This window comes from Rhinolophus ferrumequinum, chromosome 8 (assembly GCF_004115265.2).
Source record: "Rhinolophus ferrumequinum isolate MPI-CBG mRhiFer1 chromosome 8, mRhiFer1_v1.p, whole genome shotgun sequence".
Classification (NCBI taxonomy): domain Eukaryota; kingdom Metazoa; phylum Chordata; class Mammalia; order Chiroptera; family Rhinolophidae; genus Rhinolophus; species Rhinolophus ferrumequinum.
In genome coordinates this window covers 15,990,780-16,013,915 of record NC_046291.1, presented here as the reverse complement: position 1 = coordinate 16,013,915, position 23,136 = coordinate 15,990,780, and the positions used below count along the sequence as shown (strand labels likewise).

Here is a 23,136-nt window from a genome sequence, read left to right as displayed (position 1 = left end):
GAGCACATGTTACTCACTGTGACCACCCCCACCGGGGGCACCGAGGCATCTCCTGCTGGCCTACCAACAGGGGCCGTCCCTGCCTGTGAGAACAGCCCATGTGCTTGCCTCCTCTGGGCAGGACAGCAGCCAGCCCAGGGCTCCCCTACCCCACTCTGCCAGGCACCCCCTGCGTCTGTTTCTTCGGGATTGCACTTCCTGCCATCCAAGCCCGGCACATTTCTACTCCCGCCAGTACCATTTGGCCTCTCTGCAGCCTGACCTGTTCACCCAACAGCCCCTTCCCACCCCCAACCTGGTTGTGGCCAGAAACTTGGGAAACATCTGGGGAAGCAAAGTGGCCACAGATATGCAAGGGTGCCCTCTTCCCAGATACTCTAGTGACTGAATTTAGGGGTGGGGCAAAGTGGTGGAGGGGTGACCAGCGTCCCAAAGGGGGCAAGGTATGGTAGCTGTGAACATCAGGAGTAAACCTCTAGGGAAGCCGAGAACGTTGGTGGTCTCACCGTTGTCCCCTTGTCTATCTTGCTCTCCTCTGCCCCCCCCCATTCAAACAAGTGGCTCTGCTAAGTAGTTTCTGGAAGCCGCTGTGGGTGGGGTAGTGGGGTCGGGTGGTGGCTGGGTGCTGGAGTCAGGAGTCAGGGAGGCCAGGGGCAGGGAGATGGACTTGGCTGACCCTTCCTGGGGCGTGGTCCAGAAAAGTGGCAGAATGAGCTGAAGACTCCGGGTGCAGCACTCCTCCCTGGGTGGCCTGGGAGTGGGACCATCTGAGGACCCCATGAGTGGCTAGGGTATAGCAAGAGTTTAGGGGTCAGCCCTAGCAGGGCTCAGGCAAGGACCAGGGATCCCTGTCCTGGGCTGGGGGCTGCCCCCTCCCCTGGCCTGGCTCCTGCTGCCCGTGCTGCCGGTGAAACGCTGTTGACATGTCCTGAATTATTAAGCACGGGGTGGGCTCCGGAGCACATGCTGAGCGGAGCGGCTGGGGCTGCGCGTGGCGGAGCAGCGCTGCTCCCTCGCTCACTCGCTCGCTCGCAGGGACACACGCAGGGGCTGACAGCTGTGCTGGTGCTGATAAGGGAAGCCACAAGGAGACGATCGAGGAGAGAGACAAGCGGCGGCAGAGGCGGCAGCGGCAGAGGCAGCACCAGGGCTGCGGAGCTGCTGGGAGTGGGAGTGACTCCCCCACCTCGGGCCCCCACCCTGTCCCTGTCCTCCTCCTGCTTGCCCTGAGTTTAGAAGAGCAGCCGCTGCCACCACCACCACTCCGGAGGGCACCGGGGGCTGCTGGCCAGGGAGGGACAGGGGCAGGAGGCTCTGGCCAGTCCCAGCAGCTGGGGACAGATGCCGATCGAGATTGTGTGCAAAATCAAATTTGCAGAGGAGGATGCGAAACCCAAGGAGAAGGAGGCAGGGGATGAGCAGAGCCTCCTGGGGGCTGCGCAGGGGGCAGCAGCACCCCGGGACCTAGCCACCTTTGCCAGCACGAGCACTCTGCATGGGCTGGGCCGGGCCTGTGGCCCAGGCCCCCATGGACTTCGCAGAACCCTGTGGGCACTGGCCCTACTCACCTCGCTGGCTGCCTTCCTGTACCAGGCGGCAGGCCTGGCCCGGGGCTACCTGACCTGGCCTCACCTGGTGGCAAGGGACCCCGCTGCCCCAGCCCCAGCGGCGGGCTTCCCAGCTGTCACCCTCTGCAACATCAACCGCTTCCGGCATTCGGCACTCAGCGATGCTGACATCTTCCACCTGGCCAATCTGACAGGGCTGCCCCCCAAAGACCGGGACGGGCACCGTGCCGCCGGCCTGCGCTACCCAGAGCCCGACATGGTAGACATCCTCAACCGCACTGGCCACCAGCTTGCCGACATGCTCAAGAGCTGCAACTTCAGTGGGCATCACTGCTCCGCCAGCAACTTCTCTGTGGTGAGTCCTGCCAGCTGGCCCGCCCGGCCTGGGGTGGCTAGAAGCTGGCGGGGATGGGGATGGGGTGGGGGTGGGGGTGGTGCGTGGGGCATCCTCAACAGGGCTTCCCTTCCTTCCGCCACCAGAGGCTGGCCTCACGTCTCACCCAAGCCTGGTGTTTCCCTTTGGCTCCCTAGCCATGGAGCAGGGGACACTCAGGGGCTTACCCGGGCGCTGCTGCTCCTCTTCTTGGCTTTGCTGCTGCTGCAGTGCCCAGGTCTGGGGCGGGGGTTCCTCAAGTGGGACCAGGGGCCCCAAAGCTGGTTAGCTTGCATGGAAGGAATGCCAAGGCTGGACTAACTGATCCCACTTTTCTCTTGCTCCCTTTTTCTTCTATGGCTACTGAATTCTTCTCCCCGCCAAATAAGGGTGATAGGGAGAGGGTGTTTGGGGGGGCTCCAGCAAGGGAGGCACTCAGACTGCCTCCTGGGGAGGTGGCCAGACTGGCCGGCTGGATAGAGACAATCTTCGTGTACACTGGGTGCCAGTGTCTCTTCTCTGTCTCTGTGTGTCTCTCACACACACCCCCTTTCACAGACTCCCTGACACATCCCTCTTTCATGCTGCCCCTCTGGCTTCTCCAGCTTTCCAGGCCCTCCCTCCGTTTCCTGGTTCCTGCTGCTCCCTTGCCGGGCTCTGGCTCTGACACTGAGAATCACTCATTCACTCTTCGTATGTGCACGGCTCACCCTCACTGCTGCCCGGCACACACACATACATACTGCTCAGGGACAGTTCCTGCACACTCTCTGTCACACACTCAGTGTCCCTGCCACTACTCTCACGTGCACACCTACACACCCACACAGCCAGGGAGCTACTCGTCTCCGTGCCCACATCCCAGCTCTTAGCTGCCGAGGACAGGGTCACGCTGTGGATGCCATCCCCTCTTGTGACCACCCCGCCATCTACCTCAACCCCTGCTCCCCACAGGGGCTGCTGGCGCCATCTCTCACATGTGTGAATCCAGACACACATACTGTCACCGGGAGTCGGTATGTCGGCTTGGGCTGCCCTCCCAGGCACACCTCCCCAAATCGGTGTGTGAGTGTGGGGGTGTGTTTTACATGCTGTCTATCAGTGCGCCATTCACCCAGCCACAGGGTATCCATTATTCCTGGTGCTTGAGATGCCTGTCCCCAGTCCAGTTGACTCCCAGCATTGTGTACGTGTGTGTTTTCATGCATGTACCACTGCCCAGTGCACATGTAAATAGGTGTTGTTAACATGCTACCCCCTCCAGGCCAGTCTCCAGTGCCAGCCCCAGAGATGGGGGACTTTCCCTCCTCATGGCCCAGCTGTTCTCTGCCCAGGTTCTCGTTCAGTCACTGCCTCAGTATCACTAGGATACATGTTCCCACTAGATGCCTGGCTTCCACCATTCCTGTGGCTTCTGGGTCCTCCTGCCATTGGGTGAGGGGGGTTGGGTAGAAATGCAGGAAGGGACAGAAGGGAGAGGATTGTGCTGGGAGAAGAGTCAGAGGGCGCTGACCCATCTTTTAGGGAAAAAAAAATCACCCCTCCCAAAGCCAGGGTTGTGAGAGTCCCCTAGAAAGAGGTGGGGTGCCGAGTGTGAATGTGGCCTTTTGGATCCATGGGGCTCCTCTGTTTGACATCCTTCACCCCTCCGAGTTGGGGGACAGAGCCCAGTCTTAGCAGGTGCTGTTGGGGCAGAAATCAATGGGGGCTTTGTGTCCCTGAGCAAGAGTTTGTATCCCAGGCCCTGGCTGGTGGTGGAAAAGAAAGGGGAAGAGTAATGAAACCTCGGTGGAGAGAAGGGGAGGAAGAGATGGAGGGGTGAGGAAGGTGAGGGAGGCAGGGGTTTCTTGCCTAGCCTCCAGGAATGGAGGACGTGCTGGAGGATATGGGATGAGGGAGTTCCCTGATCCAGGCTGGCGAGTGCCTCTGAATCCTGCGGATGCCCAGGCAGGGATAAAGGTGGATCTCCCACAGGCCTTTTCTTACGCTGGAGCTGGAGAGAGGAGGACAGTACAAGTTTGTGGGTCTCAGCTTTGGGGCTGAGGCAGGACAGTGAGGGGGGAGAAGCAAAACAAGCATTGAGGGACAGGAAATTCTCTTTGGATCCTACCCCTTGTCCCCCGCCCAGCCGAGACCCCAGACCCTTCTACCTGTATCCCACCCCCCATCTGCTGAGTGTGACTGTCCATTGCACCTGGCATTCTAGGGCTGGGACTGCTGCAAATTCACAGGGTCTGGGACTATGGGTTGGGATGGGCGCCCATGATCCACGACAATGGGGAAGATGGGGCGTATTGTGGGGGCAAGATGGGAGAAGGGGTAAGGAGATGAAGACATGAAGTCCATTATAGACTCCGTGGTGAGAACATGGAGCCACCACAGGGATTTGGGATCTCTGGTGGAGACAGGGATACAAAGACCAGTTGGTGGAGAACCTGCCAGGGTGCGGGTGAGGAGATGGTCCGAGACAGGCTTTGGGTAAGGGGCTGTTGTGTTTTCTGTTGCTTTCCCTGTTTCCTCCTTTCCACTTCCCACTCTGCTGTGACCTTTCCTCTGGAATCCAAGTTAATAAATGTCACATTTTCCAGCCTATTTTTACTCTGGGTAATGCACCCTCCCCCAGTCCCCTAAGCTGCTGCTCTTGCTTCTGTTACCACTGCAATTGCTCTCCCGCTACACTCCCTGAAATCCCCTCACCGACTCCCAGTCAGTCAGTCACTCAATCAACATGGCGTTCTGAGCGCCTACCATGTGCCAGGCTCCCTGCAGGTGCTGCGGGGGAGAACAAAGAAGGGAAGCCCCAGTCCCCGGGCCCTGTCCTCAAGCAGCCTACAGTCTTGCAGTGGAGCATGGACAGGGACACTCAAAAGCTTAACCAACCATGAAACAGTTAACCAGCCATGCAAGCCAAGTGGTGTCGTAAGATGCCCCGATTAATTGCCAAACTAGGTACACGGATAGTAATAGCCTGAGTTCAGAGAGAGAGACCACCCTGAGCCAAAGGGAGCTGGGAAGGCTTAGGGGATGAGCCAGGCTGGGCTGGGTGAGGTTTGGAGAGTCTCCTGGTGGCAAGGAGGCGCTCGCCTTTCCACCCATGCTCCCCTCCACCTAGCCCACCCAGCATTTCTCGCTCCTCTTGCCCTTCCCCCTCCCCACTCAGTCTCCTACCAACTCACTCCCACCTCCTACTTTCACCAAGACCTGTATGTGCTCTCCTTCCTCCCCATTTCCTCCCACCATCTTCTCCCCCACCCCAGTGCTCCAAGCCCCATCTAGACTTTTTTGCTGCTTGCTCTCAGCCTGCCCGCTTCCTAGAAGGCAGAAATTACTTTCTCCCTAGGCTTCATCTCTCGAGCTGTAAAATGCAAGCGTGGCTCTAAGATGCAGTATCTCCTCTCAGATGGGGACTGTAGGGTGGTGTGGCCAAGTGCATGGGTGCTGGAGCCAGACCGTGTGGATTCGAACCTCGGCTCTACCCTTTAAGCTATGTGCCCTTGGAGGAGTCAAAAAACTTCTGTAAGCATCAGTTTCCATAGTCATTAACTAGAATATTAGAACCTAAAGAAAAACCTGGGTGATTGTGAGGATTAAAGAGATGGCTTAGCACACTGCCCGGACGTAAATAGTGTGCACTCCGGAAGTGTCAGCTGTTGTAATGCCACCACCCCAGGTCCTGTCTCTCTTTGACCTGTTCCCGGCACCACCTGCCGTTTTCTGAACCATAAGCTGGCATCTTCACTACTCTCCATCACCTAGCCTTCCCCTTTCCAGACCCTCAGGCCCACACGCTTCCCCTGGCCTAGTACTGCATTCCCGTGCTATCCAACCCTCCCAAATACTCATACACACATGCATGGGTGCAGGAGTGTGCATACACCCGAGAGATCAGTGCTATCCTACAGGACGTTCTGTGATGAAGGAAATGTTCTGTGTGTGCGTTCCCCCGCATGGCAGTCTCTAGCCATACCGGCTATTGAACATCTTAAATGTGATCAGTGTGACAGAGAAAACGAAGGTTCAGTTCAAATAGCCGCATGTGGGTAGTGGCTGCCGTATTGGACAGCACAGCTCTGGTCCTAGGAAAGAGATTCCGTCTGCCAGACTGGGTGGGGCTAGGAACTCCAACTGGTATCCAAGGGAAGAAGGCGACAGCTGTGGGCTGTGATTGGAAGCCTGGCATCTAATCTCTGGGCTGAGGTCCCATGTTGATCTGAGTGGGGACACCGAGGTGTCTGGAAACACCACATGAGCAGTACACCTTTCTTTACAGGTACAGGACATGACCTTGGTCTTTTCTCTTCCATTCTATTGTCTGGAAAATTGAGGTACGGGGGGAGATGAAGAATCCCTGAGTAGGCAGGGGTAGGGCCCTGCCCCTCTCTGTGGGGTCCTCAGGGGTCCAAGCAGCCCTTGAAGGGCAGGGTGACCAGGGACCTGTGGGTGCCTCACTGTATCCATTCCCTCTAGGCTCTGACTTCCCTCCCCCTCCCAAACCTCCTTCCACACATGCTGGTGACTGCCGCGACTATTAATCACTCGCCCTGTTCTCTTCCTCTCTACTAATCAGGCACAATTAGACAAGGCCTCTTCCAGCTGGGCAGTCCCCCTCCCCGCCCTCCTCCCTCCTCTCTCAGCCCCACCCCACTGCCACCCAGGACAGCTCTGAGGCAAGCGAAGCAGCATGCAAGCCCTTACCACTCTCTGGCTCCCTTGGCCCTCAATTTGGCCCCCAATTCGAGGCCCCTCAGCAATCCCCTGCCTTCCATCCAAGCTTCCTCCTGTGCCTGTTCCCTTCTCTGGCGTGGTCAGGCCAATATTGATGGTCTCTGCTCACCTCCTTGGTCATGGGAGGGGCTGCTGCACGCATATCCCAGCTCCACACGTTTGCCACTGGGGACTGAGGGCTGCCCCTGGCCTCCTTGATTGTGGAAGGGAAGGGCTTCCCACTGAGGTTGGTTCAGGGCTCTTACTACCAGATGAGCTTACCTCTGACCCCCACCCCCTGTCCAGCCCTCTGTCCCCTCTGGTGCCATCTTCTCCTGAGGCATGAAACTTGAGAACATCTAATTGAACCCGTAATTCAAGCTTAGTCCTGACTTCAGGAGCCCTGCAGGTCAAGCCAGGGAGGGCGTAATAGGGAAAGGTAGGGTCTGAGGAGAACTGAAGATGGTGTATCCTTAAAGGGAGCCATCCCAGCCTAACTGTTGCCCTGTTCTCAGAGATGCCCAGTGTTGGTGGGGTTGTGGGGGGGAGGGCGGTATCCTCCAATTTGTCCAGAGAAGCCCCAAGCCTTATTTTAATAAAAATTTTCCTGATTAAAGAAAAAACAATACTCTGAGAATGACTTACAACTCACAGATGGCAGAAACCCAGTGTGCTTGCCCTCACCTGCCCTGCCACTGGCTGCTGCCCCTCAGCCCCTCCTGGAGGGGGCACTCTCAGTTCCCATTGGCCAGTGAAGTTGGCAGAGGGGTATTTGAGTGGTGTTGGCCCAGCAGCCAAGGGCAGGGGCTGTTACTGTTACAAAGGACTGGTCTGCAAGGACAGCAGGAAGTGCCATGAGGGACGCGCCCCACCCGGCCCCACTCAGCAGCCCTGTGGCCTCTTCATTAATCAGGAATCAGCCCTGAGCTGGGCTCATTATCAGCTCAGCTTCTCACGGCAGCCGGAAGATGCTGATTAGCATTTGAAGAAATGGCCCCCATGTCCCCCTCCTGCCCTCCCTCTTTCTCCCCTACCCTTGCTTCCTCCTGGATCCCCACCCCTGCCCTTCTGCTTCCCAGAGGAATCTGCTCCCTCTCGTGGCTTGGCGGCAGGGCTGCCTCTGCCAGGACCAGGCTGGGGTTCAGGAAGGATCAGGTATGGGGGGGCAGGAAGGAAGGAGCACCCCAGGGAGCACTTGAAGTGATGAGCCTCAGGGCAGCTCACGTTGAGGCCCCTGGGTGGAGGGGAGGGAATGAATGCCAGGTGCAGATTGAGGGTGGTCAAGGAGAGACGGACAGCTACCCTGGAGGAGGGGAGAAGAGGGCAGCCTCAGGCTGGTGAGTTCTCAGTATTTCCCTGCCCTTCCAGGCTCTCCCAGCAATGACACCTCCTTAAAGCAGCTGGGCAGAGGGGGTGGGGACAGCCAGAACCGTGGACAGGAGGCCTGAGGGTGGTTTTTTGGGGTTATTTTATTTTCTTTTTTGCAAATCATGGTGCAGGCTTAGGGTCTTGGAACCATCCCAGATGAATGGAGGTGGGAAGGCAGGAGGAGGACGGAGACCCCGAGGGTGGAGACAGGTTCAGAGTGCTGTGTGTTTTCCAAAAGGGGGAGAGGGTGTGTACACTTTCTTGCCTTGGCCCCCAGGTCGGGGGGGCTGGCAGTGCTGGAAATCCAACCCACCTCCCCAAATGTTCACTATGCCCTTCGGACCCCCGTTTTGGGTTGGAGGAGGAACCGTTGCAGAGAGACAGTCATTGGCTTGCAGCAGCCGAGGCAGCAGCGAGAGTTCAGAGAGGAGCCACGGGATGATTAAGGGGAAATAGAGGATTGATTTAGGAGGAAAGATTAAAGGAGCTAAATCCGTGGCGCTTGGCTCAGCGGTGACTAAGCGTGGACAGGATAATAGCTTACAAATGTGTGAAAGGTGTAAATACCAAACGGGGTGGGGGGGAGGGGCGGCAGCTCGGCGGGTCACGGGAGCGGGAACGCGGGCTGGGCAGCCCTCGAGAGGGCTGGGTACCCCTGGACGACTACCCCGTACGGCTGGTCCCTCTCCAGTGGTGGGGCGGAGGGAAACGGGGTGTCGGGGAGCCCCAGTTTCCAAGCAGGGCTTCCGTTTCTGGGGCGCAGCTTCGCTGTCCTGGTTCTGCCCTCCAAGTCCGACTCCCGCCCCGCTGGGGACCTGAGGTCGAGCGTTCAAATCCCACCCGAGTCCCTCTCCGCCCCTTCGCCACCAAGCCTTTCTCGCTGTTCCAGGGCCCGCCAGTCGGCCCGGGTTCTGCAGCTCTCTCACTGGACCCCCGCCCGGCCGTCCAGGCTCGCGCCCCCTCGCCCCTCCCTGGCCGGGCGGGCGGCGGTGGCTCCCTCCGCGGTGGAAGCCTCTGGCGCCGCTGTGTGCGGAGGTCACTTTGTCGAGGAGAGGGGAGCCGGGGGAATGCAAATGAGGCAAACCCAGGGAGGAGAGCGGAGGAGCCCGGAGGAGACGGGAGGGAGGGCGCTCGGGCGCGGTGATGGATGCCTGCCCCGCGGGAGGAAGGAGGGGGTGGCGAGGAGCCGGTGCCGGTGGGCCGGGCCTGGACGCCAAGGTGCGTGTGCGGGGCCGGGGTGGGGGGGGGACGATGGGGCCCGGAGCGGCGTACAACCACCCACCCACCCACCGCCACCTTCTAATTCTTGGCTCCTGAATTCTCGCCCGGCAGTAGGTGTGTGTGCTCCACTGTGTAAGCAAAACTCTTAACGCACAACTTTGCATCGAGGGGTGGGAAGGTCAGGAGAGGACTTCGTTACATATTAAAAGTATTACCGCCTGGAAAATTGACGTTCTAAGGTTTAAGGCCTAAGCGGTTTAGGTTAGGCGGAATAGGTTTGGCGGTTTACTTGCGTTTTGGAGGCCCTGCACTCTCCTCTCCGGTGGAAACGCGGCGCTGGCTTGAAATCACTGCGTTCTTCCGCGGTCCCAAGCTCTCCCTGGCTCCCAGCTCCAGCTGGGCCTCAGCCAAGAGCCACGCGGCCTGGACCCAACGCGGTCCTACTTCTCTTCCACCACCCCTCACATATTTACAGTTGAACAAACCCTGTGTCTTTTCCTCCTAGACCCACAGACTTCTACTTTGGGGAGGAAGTCTCCCTGATAAGCACTTGGGTGGCTGTGGGGGTGGGGGTTGGGAGGCTCTGTGGATCACGTGGTAGGGAAGGGGGCCAGGCCTGCTTGGGGAGTGGGTATTCTACCTCTGTCTGACTGTGGCATGGTCTGACGCCCTTCCTGCGTGGGTGATTAGGCTTGCTCTGGAAAGCTTTATCCCCCTCCCCAATCGAACCCCTGATCCACTGTCAGAGGACTTGCACTGCTTTCCCCATCATAGCACCAATCACAACTGGTAATGATCTGTCTATACCTGTGATTGTTGGTTTTGTGCAACACTGCTGTATACCTGGCTCAGAGTATAGGTGCTCAATAAACACTTTTTGAATGAATGTCTCTGCAGCTAGACAGCAAACTCCTTCAGGACAGAGACCATCTATTTTGTTTTCTGAATTATCCCAAGCACAGTACCCAACACACGGTACAGGCTCCACGGATAGTGTTGGCCAAACAAGTGCTGTATGAACACCCGCCATTTCTTGAGCACCTACCGTTTGTCCGTGCCGTACCAGATGTGTCTGTCTGATCACACACTGGCTGTGAGCACAGACTTCAACGCCAGACTGCCTGGTCTTATGGGACTGCTCTGCCGTCTATGGCAGGCTCCTTGCCTTCTCTTGTCTCTTGCCATCCCCTATCTTGTCTGTAAAATGGAGATGATAAGAAACCGCCAGTTTAGGGTTTTTGTGAGGATTAAGGAATTAATTTATATAAAGCGCTTAGGACTGTGCTTGGCACAGAGTAAGCATTAAAATGGTAGCTGTAGCTCTTATTTATGTACATTGTCTCTTTCCTCATAACACCTCTGAAGGGTGCCTATTATTATTATTATTATTTATAAATTTTATTGGGGAATATTGGGGGACAGTGTGTTTCTCTGGGGTCCATCAGCTCCAAGTAGTTGTCCTTCACTCTAGTCGTGGAGGGTGCAGCTCAGCTCCAAGTCCAGTCACCGTTTTCAATCTTAGTTGTAGGGGGTGCAGCCCACCATCCCATGTGGGAATTGAACCGGCACCCTGTTGTTCAGAGCTCTCGCTCTAACCAACTGAGCCATCCAGCCACCTATAGGTGCTTATTATTATTCTCATTTCACAGATGAGAAATCGGGGGTCCGAAAGGTTAAATGACTGAGTCCAAATCCCACAGACAGTAAGGGCGCAGACATGAACCACATTGAGCTTCTGGCCTGTGCCCTCCATGCTGCTTCTCTTCTGGGGGGAGAGCCCTATCTGAGAGCCTGGGGGTTTCAATGTGGCATAGCTCCATCCTTTCTGACGCACTGTCACTGTTTCTCCCAAGTGCACGAGGCCCTGTGACAATGGGCCCAGTTGGGAATCCAAGATCAAAACGGCTGCATAATCTTGGCAGGAAGCTCTATTCCCCAAAAGGGCTCCCCACTTTCTTGAGTACCTACTACGTATCACTCTGAACTGAGCTCTAATCCTCACAACTGACCTTACGAGGAGGAATCCCCATTCCCCTAGGCTTAGAGAGGTTAGATCATGTACCCAGGGTTGTTAGGCCAAGGTTGGTGGCAGAGCCAGAATTTGAACCCGGTTCTATCAGGCTCCAGTATATGTGCCCCTTCCCCACGTGAGGGAGCTTCTGTGGATCTACTTCCGGCATCACAACCCGTGGCCGAGCTCTGCCCGGCTTGGTTCTTACTGGTCTCTACAGCACTCTTATCACTAATATTAAGGCCTCATGTATGTGATTTCACTTTGCAAGTGGCTTTCGCATACTTTGTCTCTTTTGAGACTTACAACCACCCCTGTGAAATAAGTCAGGCAGGAATTTCTGTCCCCACTTGACAGAGGAGGAAACTGAGGTCCAGAGAAGTCAATAAATCACCTCACTAACCAAAGTTACACAGGCTATCAGTGGTGCAGCTGGATTTGGGACCAGGGTCTCTTGACTTGGGGGTGGGGGTGGGGTCACTAAGGTTCGTGGAAAATGCTGGGGCTGTTGGAGGGGGACTGGGTTCTCATTCTGAATTTGCCCCTTTTACTGTGTGCCTTTGGATATGCACTTGTCATTTCCAGGCTTGTGTTTTGGCCTTTGTACAGTGAGGGTTCAGACTGAGTGACTTCCAGGTTCCTACAGCACAGACACCCCAGGCTTTTTGGGTTGGTGCCATCTTCCTTCCTCTGCCCCTGGTGAGGATAGAAAAGGAGGAGGCTTCGAATTTAGACATTTGACCCACCCCTGAGTAAAGCTGGGCCAGGAGCTGTGTGACCCCGGGCTGCTAGTCATAGTCCAGGGTATATGAAGATGTACCTCCTTCCACTGGCCCACTCTGGACTCCAGAGCACTGCAGGGTTAAGGGGAATTGATCCCAGGGACCTAAGTGAGAGGCATGGGGCTGGACCGCAGCAGGAGAGGGCTGATGGAATTTGGGGGGATGGAGTTGCCATGGAAAAGTGGGGGGGCGGTGCCAGGGCCTTGGCAGAGGCAGGGTGCCCAGAAGGCAGTGGAGATAAAGCCCAGGCTGCAGATTAGCCCTGGGATTAGCCCAGCCTTCGCTGCTTCTGGTTGCTCCTTATCTCCTGGAGGCCAGGCCCTCTCCCTCGATGCTCTGAGCCCTGGACCTGCTAATTGCCTGTTAACCCCGTGGGCTCCATGACTGCAGGGAGGATGAGGGGCTGGGGAAGGGTGGGGGTGAATGCAAGCCAGCCAGCCAAATGGGAGCTGTGAATAGATGGAAGTCAAGGGACTGAGAAAAGCCACCATTCAGATCTTTCTCAACCCCGATCATTATCTGGGACAGACCTGGAGGGGGTGGAGGGATCAGGAGGGTAGGGCACCAGGGGAGGAATTCCTGGCTGGGGGGGGGGTTGGCCTCAGGCCCAGGGAAAATTCTAGGAGGAAGACAAAAGACAGACACTGGACAGCTAGACTAAGGGATAGACAGAGAGGAAAGCAAACAGGATGGAGATGCAGATAGCAAAGGAACAGAGAAGCTGGGAGGGCAGCCAGGCCAATGGGAGGGAAAGACATAGGCCCGGGGGATGGACAGGGAGACGGAGGGCAAGGGACAGAGAAACAGGCCAAATGGATAATCGATCAGATACCCAGGACAGACAGGCCTGGAGGATAGAGAGGGACTTGAGAGATAGTCTGAGATCAGGGGACAGAGGCTAGAAAGACACACTAACCCAGTGCAGGTCCAGGCTAACATTAACGGGGGACAGGCAGAGGCTGGCCAGAAGGAAAGTGGTGGAGGGGTTCAAGGGTCTGCATGCAGTGCAGACAGATTCTCAAGAAGCTGTCCACCCTGGGTCCAGAAGGACCCTGGGAGGCCATGGGCTCCACCTAAGGCCAGGGTGGTGGACCGGGGAGCTAAGGCAGAGAGCAAGAGAGGGCTGAGAGGAGGGAGGGCCAGACTACAGGAGGAGGTGGGGTCTGAGATGGGGACAGGGTCCTGGGGCTGAGGGCGGGTGGTGGGTGGTCTAGAGAGCGCAACCCATCGGGGTACATCCGGCCTGGAACCTGCCCCTTTCTGTAGCTGAGCCCCGGACTGTCAACTCCCGTATACACACCCTCCTTCCAGACCAGTCCAGAGGGAGAGAGCAGTGGACAGCCAGTGGGACCTGGTGGCTGAGTGGCCGTGCCGTCTCCATGGAAGAGGCTGTGGGCTGTGCTGCCACAAGAGTTTTGCCACTTAGGAGCTGGCGGCTCCACCCACCACTGCCTGCCTGACCCAGGGATCGTCTCCATCTCCTGAGCAACGCTCTGCTCTCCCCAGCAGTTGGGCCTGACTGGGGCTGTGCAGGTGGCCTGGTCGTGCCAGCCTGGCCTGTGCATTCTCTGCAGAGTATATCCATCAGACCCAGAGTCCTTCTACTCATCTCCTTTTGTCATCCCCAACTCTGCATAGCCACCTCAAGGCAGGGGTGCCAGATAATCACTGTCCTCCAAAGCCATGGGAGTCAAAGCCTTCCCCATTGGCTTGGCCTTGCACAGGGCTGGGCTCAGCGTCATGCGGCATGTGTCTGTGTGTCCACGTATCAGGTAGGGAGGTATCAGGTAGGGAGGCTGCCCCAATCCCACTCAGGGTCAGGAATCTGCACCAGTCATTCATTCACTGCATGCCCACTAGGTGTTTTATAAGCACCTACTATGTTTTGACATCAGGCTCAGTTCTGCTTGAACCTCAGCTGTCATTTATGTGCTGTGTGTCCTTAGCCAAGTCACTTTCCCTCTCTGAGCTTCCTCATCATTGAATGGGAGCAACAATACTTACCTCACATGGTTGTCTTAGAGGCTCAAAGGAGAAAATAGATCGAAGACACCTAGCATGAGACCTGCTACAAATGGGGAGGTTTTATAGGTTCACCTTTGTACTCCTTCCCTCCACCTCATGCCTCCTTCTGCAAATTGCACTGGGCTCCAGGGATGCCAAGATGGTAGAACAGGGCTCCTGGCCTCAGGGAGTCCCCAGTGCCATGGATGAGGCTGAGCAGTAGATAGACCGTGAGTGGTCGGCAGTCAGGGCTCTGCTGAGTGGTGCTGCATGCTGGGGGACATGAGTGAGCAGTTCACTACTTGGGTCCCCCACACAGCCCGTGTGTTGTTTAGCCTCTCAACTGGAGCGTAAGCTCAGAACTGGCTGCATCAGCAAAATCTGATTCCAACATCTTCTCGGCCCGAAACAGGAAGGGGGTGGGTGCTTTGAGATTTGGGGCAAATGCTTACATATCCCCCCCATCTGCCTTTCCCACACCACTGGGGTCCCAGGAATCTTGCACCCAGCTCCCTTCAGGGTTTCTCTCCTTCTGGCGACATGTTGGGAGAGCACAGGTCTAGACTCAGGCTGTCTTGCTGGATTCTTCCCGCCTTCATCGAGGGCCTTTCTACTCGAAGTGCAGTCTGAGGACCAGCAGGTGGTTTGAAATGTGGAATCTCAGTCCCGCCCCCCACCCCAGCACGTTTATACAATCGGAATTTGCATTTTAATAAGATCCCCTGGTACTTTGTGTGCATATTGAGGTTTGAGAAGCACTGATCTTGGAGACGTTGGCAAAGCAGCCCACCCATCCGAGCCTCAGTTTCCTTATCTGTAGGATTTAGGGTGGTTGTGAGGATGCTATTGGAAAGAGCATGGTGAGCATTTAGCCTAGAGCCTGGGGCAGAGGGAGTGCTCTGTGACTGTCAGTGTCGCCCACGCTTGACCCACAGATGGACGGGAGGGAGTTGGCCAGGGGTGATACAGACAGGATCAGGACTGAAACCCAGAAGGTGGTTAGGGTGCAGAAAGAGGAGGGGAGGCGCAGGTGAGGAAGTGAGGAATTGAGAGGCAGCAAATATGGAGAAGAGTGAGGAAGATATCGATAGGAGTGGAGTGGAAAGAAAGGAGGGATAGCAGACAAGGCGATGGGTGTCTGATCACACTCCCGGTTCATTTCAGCTGAATGGGGCTGAAACAGGAGCTGGGGCTTGGGGTGGGGGGAAGGGTCAGGCACCTACTAGGAATAGGTAGTGTATTGCCTCTACATGAGTTCCACCTCTCCCACTGATTAGCTGTGTGATCTTGAGCAAGTCCTAACACCTCTCTGAGCTCTGGTTTTCCTGTTGTAATCATCTGGCTAATTCAACCTACCTGATACCAGGGTTGCCGAGTGGATGAAATGGGATAGCAGGAGATGTTGCCATGTTTTGTAAACTGCATGGTGCTTGTTTTTGTTTTAGGGATCTGAGGCAGAATATTTGGGTTATAGAGGAACTGTAAGAGAGGGGAGGATCCACAGGGCAATTAACCTATGGAGGATGGGCGATTTAACCTTGGCCCACAAGGGCGCCCCCAGCCCCCCAGTTCTGAGAACTTCTCACTCCCACTGCCCTTAACCCAGCCCCTCTCTCTTCTACACCCTCTCTCTGAATCGAGACATTTAGAATATCTTTTCCCTAACATTCCTCATGCCTTTTCTCCCAGCTTTTACCCGTGTGAAAATGTTCCCAAGGAGAGGGAAGGGGGAGTTGAGAGAGTGATTGAGTGCGCCGACCCCTTGCCCCCAGGGAAGGTGCTGCCTGTGATGGGTTTGACCCCGGGGCTCCTCTCTGTGGGGTGAACCTGGCGTGGGGGAGACTTGCCTCCGCCTCTCCCTCAGCCTCCTCCCCACCCCAGCTGCTGCAAATTCCCACCGCAGCTACGGTACCTCCCGGTTGCAGCCCCGACTTCCATCCCCGGGGCGCTAGCGCCATCTGGTGTCCATGCGGGAGAACTCTCCGCAGAGGATAAAGGAGATGGGCTTCGTTCAGTGCTGCAGTAACTGCTTATTAAAGCGTTCTTTGCGCTCGCCGGGCACTAGGCCAGGTGCTGGCGACACCAGACAGGCTCATTGCTCCTGTGCAGCATAAACTCTATTGAGGGAGAGAGGTGAACGTTGAACAAGCAGACAAATGGATAAACAAGATCACCTCAGGTCTTGATAAGTACTTTGAGCAAACCAACACGTTGATGGGTTTGTTCTATCAACATGTGTGGTATGTGAGAGTGATCCTGAATAAGGGACACTTAACCTGAGGCTTAAAAGATGAACAGCTGGCCGTGCCAAGATTGAGGGGGCGGGGGGGCATTCCAGGAGAGGGAACTGCATGAACAAAAGTCTGAGCAAGGAAGGCATGTCATGAGTTTGAATTTGTCAGAGATCTGGGGGTGGAGTGGCAGGAGAGCGAGGCAAGGGTCATATCATGGGCAGACTTTCAGGCTAGGGAAGGACTCTGGCTTTCTTCCGCAGGAAATGGAAGGCCATTGTTGGGCTTAAAACCTGCAGGTGACTTGATTGGATCTATCTATTTTAGAAGGAGCCCTCTGGCTTCTGTATGAATGGCCTGGAGGGAGAGGCAAGAATGGACTGAAGGGAGACCAGTTAGGAGCCCACTGCCAAGGCCAAAGTGGGACGAGAAAACGGGGGACACGACATGGAAGGAGAGTGGATGGATTCTACACAGATTTCAGTAGAATTGCCCGGGACAGCTGCTGGATTGGAGGTGGGGGATGAGGAAGAAGGAGTTCAGGGATTCTGACTTGAGAAACTTGGTAGATAGTGAGGCCCTTTACTCAGAGGAGGAAAATGGTCAGGGACAGGATTTGGGAAGATGTCAAGAGTCCTGCTATTGATTTGTTAAGCTGGAGATGCCTTTTAATCACCTAAGGGAGATGTCAGCCTAAGAGATGGAGCTCAGGTGAGAGCTCTGGGCTGTAGACTGATGGCTGGGATATGGGACAGCGCTGCCCAGGCAGGTCCAGCGCCCGTCAGGAAGGACAGGGAACCCTAAGCCTAAGGAGTTGTCTTAGCCCCTCCTTTCACCGCCCCTCCTCTTCCTCTCACCCCCAGGTCTACACTCGCTATGGGAAGTGTTATACCTTCAATGCAGATCCGCAGAGCTCCCTTCCCAGCCGGGCAGGGGGCATGGGCAGCGGCCTGGAGATCATGCTGGACATCCAGCAGGAGGACTACCTGCCCATCTGGAGAGAGACGAGTATGCAAGCAGGAAAGGGGCAGGGCCGCCTTGGGGACTCCAGTTGGGGCCGTCTGCCTGGCATGGCTTTCCCAAGGTCTCCATCTCCACTGTGCAGATGAGACATCGTTTGAGGCTGGTATCCGGGTGCAGATCCACAGCCAAGAGGAGCCACCCTACATTCATCAGCTGGGCTTCGGCGTGTCCCCAGGCTTTCAGACCTTCGTGTCCTGCCAGGAACAGCGGGTGAACACCTTCAGCTGGGCCCTGGGTTGGGCATGGGGATGGGCCTTTGGGCTCAGGGGATGCTGACCAGACTGGCCCTCTGAAGCTCACAGCCTGTCTGCCCACCCATGGAGTTTCCTGGGGCTGTGGGCACTGGAGGACTGGGTGGCACTCCTGGGCATGACACCATCATACCCACCTCTGCAGCTGACCTATCTGCCCCAGCCCTGGGGTAACTGCCGGGCGGAGAGCGGCCTCAGGGAGCCTGAACTTCAGGGCTACTCAGCCTACAGTGTGTCTGCCTGCCGGCTGCGCTGTGAAAAGGAGGCCGTGCTTCAGCGCTGCCACTGTCGGATGGTGCACATGCCAGGTGGGCGCCCCACCCCCGCCAGCCCTCCATGCTGCCCTGCCAGGCTCCAGAACTTCCAGGGTCAGAGCACTGCTCATATGCACGGGAGGTGCATGTGTACAACACATGTGCATGTCTATACCAATTGAATGTACATGTGTGTGTTTGGGATTTATGCCTGTTTTCATGTGCATATGGAATGCACACATGCGTGTTAAATTGCATCTATGCATACATGTGCTCACGTACACTGTACCTGTGGGCTTGTGGGGGTTGTGTGCCTGTGCTTGAACAGATGCATACAAGTATGTGTGCATATGTGCGTGCATGCAGCTGGGCATGTTTGCATGCCTGTGTGTGTGTGTACACTTTCATGCTTATATGCATGAGCATATAAGACTCAGGTCTGCACAGGTATGTACAAACACGTGCATTTTGGGCATGTGTGTGCATGTACATGGGTGCCCACATTTGGGAATGTAGTGTGGTGGAGGGGATGGAACCACAGACTCCAGGAATATTCTTCTCTCCTTTCAGGCAACGAGACCATCTGCCCACCAAATATCTACATTGAATGTGCTGACCACACACTGGGTTCGTGCTGCCTTCTCCCTTCCCTGCCTCTCCATCACCTCTTCTTCACCTCCCTGTCTACCTTTCTCCTCACTTCCTCGGTTCTTCTCCTCCCAGTCTCTCCCTGGGGGAGGGGTTCTTCCTGGGGGTTGAACCTCACCCCATACCTCCAGGGGTCTGAGGACCTTTGCAGGTGTGGACACTTGGGTAAGTGGAGGCAGCAGGGTGGGGGTGTTGCAGAGAACCCAGGCTTCTTGTCTTGGTTCAGCCAATGAGCTTGTCTTTGCTGGGAAGTGAAATGACTCCTTTCTTGCTGTGAGGAAAAACACATTGCTGGCTATCAGTGTGGGTAAGGCAAACCCCAATCTGTCCATAGGTCTCGCCTGATCTGCACTTCATTCATTCATTCATTCATTCATTCATTCATTCTACAGATGTTTACAGCCTGCCCTGGTGCTGGAGGTGAGCTGGGAACAAGAGCCCTGCTCTTGCAGAGCTCACTGCCTGGCAGGGCTGTGGACAGACATTATGATGCACTGTGTTAGTCCTTGGGTAGAGAACCTCAGGGATCCTACAAGGCCCCAGGGAGGGGTGTGCAGCCCTTCCTGGGAAGGCAGGGAGGATTCCTAGAGGAGTCACCCAGGTGAAAAGGGGGACATGTTCTAGGTAGTGGGAACAGCACATGCTAAAAACCTTGTGGCCAGAAAGAGCGGGTGTGTGGGGCACTGAATGATCGATCAGTTGTGGCTGGAAGTCAGAGAACAGAGAAGGGGGAGGGGGAGAGTAGAAGCGGCTCTGGGAAGCTAACAAAGGCTTAAGGCCAGGCAAGAATGCTGTCTGGTTTTAGGAAGATGACTCTGATTAGAAGTGGAGAATAGATAGGTAGGGATGGACACTAGAACCAGGGTGACTGGTCAGAAGAACATTGTAGTGATCCAGAGATGAGGCCATGGAGGGGAGAGAAGTAATGGGTTTGAGATGCTGAGCTAGTAGCTCCCATCAAGACCTTCCCTGCCCCACGTGCCCACCGCGTCAATCAAAGGGGGATTGAAGAGTGTTTCGTGAAGGAACAGAAGTGTGAGCAGGGATAAGTGAACCATAAGAGATGGTGAGACTCCACAGAACTAGCAACACCAGGGAGACTTTCCTTCCCCAGGCCTGGAGGGTAAAGGAAGGGAGCGCTACTGGAATCCAGAGAGAGAGCTGTGGCTGTCCAAGAAGGCTGATGGAGAGGAGCTGTGGGCACAAGAGGAGGAATGCAGCCTTTGCCAACTATAGCCTGGCAGTGAGGAAGCCAGGGAAAGAAATACCCTAGCATCTCTCCCCTCCATGCCTTCTGACCCTGCTGGGGCCTTCCATTGGCCAAACCCAACCCAAAGCCAGAGGACAAAGGAGTCTAGGTGATACACTTGGCAGGACTCAGCCTCCAGGGCTCAGAGGAAGGCTGAGGAGAATGGAGAGTGGATCTGAAGGGGCGAACAGAGAAAACCCAGCATACTGAGCACACACATCCTGTTCATCCGTTTGTTCTTCCGTCTGTCCGTCCGTCCATCCATCCATCCATCCATCCATCCATCCATCCATCCATGCACCCACCCCCCACCCATTCATCCCAGCATCCTCTCCAAGTCCCTTGTGTGTCTGAGGCCTCATGTGATTGATTAGCTTGGTGGATGGGCTGTGCCCTCCTTCTGAGCCATGAGGACCTCCCTTCCCCAGGGGCTGGGGGACAGAGGGACAAGCCTGTGGGAGGGTGCTGGGGGGTGGTTCTGCCTTCACCTGCTTTCTTGGGTAAATTGAAGCTGATCCAGGAAGAGACCCCCAGCCCGCCTCCTCTAGGCAGTGCCAGGGCTGGCCAGTAAAGGCCCTCCGTGTGGATGTGGCCGCCTCAGGACAGCTCCTCTGCCTCCTCATTGCAGCTGGTGGGCCTCTGGGCCACCCACCCCCCACTGCAGTTGGTGCCTCTGTGTTGCAGACTCCTTGGGTGGGGGCTCTGAGGGCCCGTGTTTCTGCCCTACCCCCTGCAACCTGACCCGCTACGGGAAAGAAATCTCCATGGTCAGGATCCCCAACAGGGGCTCAGCCCGGTACCTGGCCAGGAAGTACAACCGCAATGAGACCTACATACGGTATGTGTGTGCTTGTGTGAGAGTGTGTGTGTGTGTGTGTGTGTGTGTGGTGAAGGCCACCCTCCACAGGCCTGTGCATGGTGGACATGGGGAGTAGGCTGCATTTTTGTGAATCATGAGTCTTCTGCCAGGAATGTCTTTCATAAACCTTTTCTAACCCCTCCTCCAAGTCACATCCTGTGTCTCCACCTCCAGGGAAGCCCCGGTTGGTCCAAATGCCTTTCATCTGAGCCCCCATGGCTCCCTGTACATATCTCCATCATTGCACGTACCCATTGTGTTAGAACTCTCTGTCTACGTGTCTTTCTCCCCGAGCAACCTGGGAGCTCTTAAATGCATGTGGCGTGAAAGCTGTGCTGAGGGAGAGGAACTGGAAGGGCTCGGAGAGAAGTGAGGCGGCCTGCAGGTGGGGCTGCATCGAGCCTGCAGCCAATCTGCAAATGCTGAGCGTCCTCTGGGCGCCAGGCCCGGGGCTGGGTCCTGTGGGGACAGGGACGATTAGGACACAATGTGTGGATGAACTGCTTCTCAGGCCCCAGAAGGGGCGACTGCGCATGGGGTAGGGGAAGCAGGGGAGGTGTGAGCGGGGCCTTTGAGGACCCCAGATTTGGGTCTGTGAGAGGAGGAGAGAGGAGGAGAAGCCCAGTCAGAGAACGGTGCAATGATGTGGACACCAGCCTGTGTAGCAGGGGGACGAGAAGCAGATAAGAAGGCCCCGTGCATCAGATCATGGGCAGTCTTGGAAGTCAGGAAGAGGAATTTTGGAGAGGACTTCGGGCAATAGGGATCCCCTGAAAGTTCTAGAAAGGTACAGGGGTGAGGCAACACGAACACTATTTGCTGCTTTAGAGAAGGCAGGAGGGAATCCTGCAGGCCCAGGCAGTTTTGCTCTCCGGGGCCCTTGGCTAACCCTCGAGTATGAAGCTGGCATGCATCTGTGGCTGCCTCCCCTCACAGGCTGTGGGATTCTGCGGGTAGTTACCAGCTTCCTGGCACCGGGGGTCTCAGAGCAGGATCTGCTGGACCTGGGATGTCCCTGCGAGCCGCCTCCTCAGGAAGGTGGTCCCACATAGACGCCCTGCTGTCTGTCTCCACAGGGAGAACTTCCTGGTCCTAGACGTCTTTTTCGAAGCCCTGAGCTCTGAGGCCATGGAGCAGCGAGCGGCCTACGGCCTGTCAGCCCTGCTGGGTGAGATCTGGCCCAGATTCCATTGGGGGGGGGGTCAGTGCAGCCTGCTCCCTCTGACTCTGCTCTTCTGCTCTGTAGGGGACCTCGGGGGACAAATGGGCCTATTCATTGGGGCCAGTATCCTCACACTGCTGGAGATCCTTGACTACATCTATGAGGCAAGGAATGGGGGCCTGGTGGGGGCCACCCGGACAGCCAGTGGGCTATGAGAGGGGCTCTGGGATAAGCAGAGGGGCGGCGCAGGCTTCCTGGTGAGGCTGCTCGGGCTGGGAAGTCAAGCTCTGCGTTCTTTGCCAGGGTCCCCCAATGGCTAAAGGAGTCAGGAGAAGGGGATGGGTGGGGGATCAGGGAGTCTAGTGCGAATGTGTTGGGCAGCAAGTTCTCTACCAAGTTTCCTGAGCCTGCTGCTATCCCTGGACCCCTAGGTGTCCTGGGACCGACTGAAGCGGGTGTGGCGTCGTCCCAAGACCCCTCTGCGGACCTCCACAGGGGGCATCTCCACTTTGGGGCTGCAGGAGCTGAAGGAGCAGGTAAGGATGAGCCCTACACAATATGCATCCAGCACCTTCTCCCAGGCCTGAATACCTGCCATGATTTCTGTACCAGCCTATGGGAGGGGTTCCAGGGCTCCCTTGGAGCCTCTGCGCCAGGGAACAAGGCTGGTTGTACGAGGCTTGGAGGCATGGCTTGAACTCTCCCTCTTTATCTTTCAGAGTCCCTGCCGAAGCCGAGGCCGGGCTGAAGGTGGGGGAGCCAGCAACCTGCTCCCCAACCACCACCACCCGCATGGCCCCCCAGGAGGCCTCTTTGAAGACTTTGCTTGCTAAGATGATGCTGTGTCTGAAAGGACCCAGGAGTCTGGAACCCCTCCCTGAATCCCCAATGTAGTATCCTCCTGCTTCTGGCACAGAATGCCGGGGGACAGCCCAAGGCTAAGGGCGAGGGTGGTGGTGCTCACCGGATGTACTCAGTTTCTGTTCTCTCCAACCCTGGCACCAGCTGCTTTCCATGGTTCTTCTTGTTCACACTCCCCACCCCAAGGCTGGTGCCCAGGGAGGGCTGGAGAGCAGGCCCTGGGCCCTGGTGGAGGGGACAGGAGGGGAGATGAGAGGGAGGTGGAGGAAGTGGCCCACCCCGGTAGGGGTGAAATCCTCTGTACATTTGTATATACTTAGGGAGGACAGGGTGGGGGTGGGGCTATGGGGGGGGGTGATTCAGGGGCAGCCAGGGTCCCAGCTCTCGAGTGTCAGTAGGAGAGGGTGGGCCCCCAGGAGTCAGGACTACTGGTCCTCTCCTATTTCCTACTCCTCTCCAGGCCCAGCTCCCCTTTTGGCAGGGGGAGCAGGTGGCCCAGCAGGCCTGGCCCAGCTCCCAATTCCCCCTGCCCCACCCCGACCTCAAGTCCCCCCCCCCCCCCCCCCC

General features: G+C 56.6%; 1 protein-coding gene across 1 annotated transcript; it reads left to right on the top strand.

Moving 5' to 3' along the window:
• The first annotated feature begins 924 nt into the window (after nt 1-924).
• Nucleotides 925-23,118, top strand: ASIC4 (acid sensing ion channel subunit family member 4). The gene is given in 12 exon segments (XM_033112126.1): nt 925-1,003; nt 1,006-1,277; nt 1,279-1,923; nt 17,126-17,270; nt 17,368-17,495; nt 17,682-17,844; nt 18,361-18,417; nt 20,372-20,525; nt 21,623-21,714; nt 21,793-21,872; nt 22,140-22,244; nt 22,428-23,118. Coding segments are annotated over 12 exon segments (1,995 nt in total). The 5' UTR covers nt 925-963; the 3' UTR covers nt 22,542-23,118.
• The last annotated feature ends 18 nt before the right edge of the window (nt 23,119-23,136 follow it).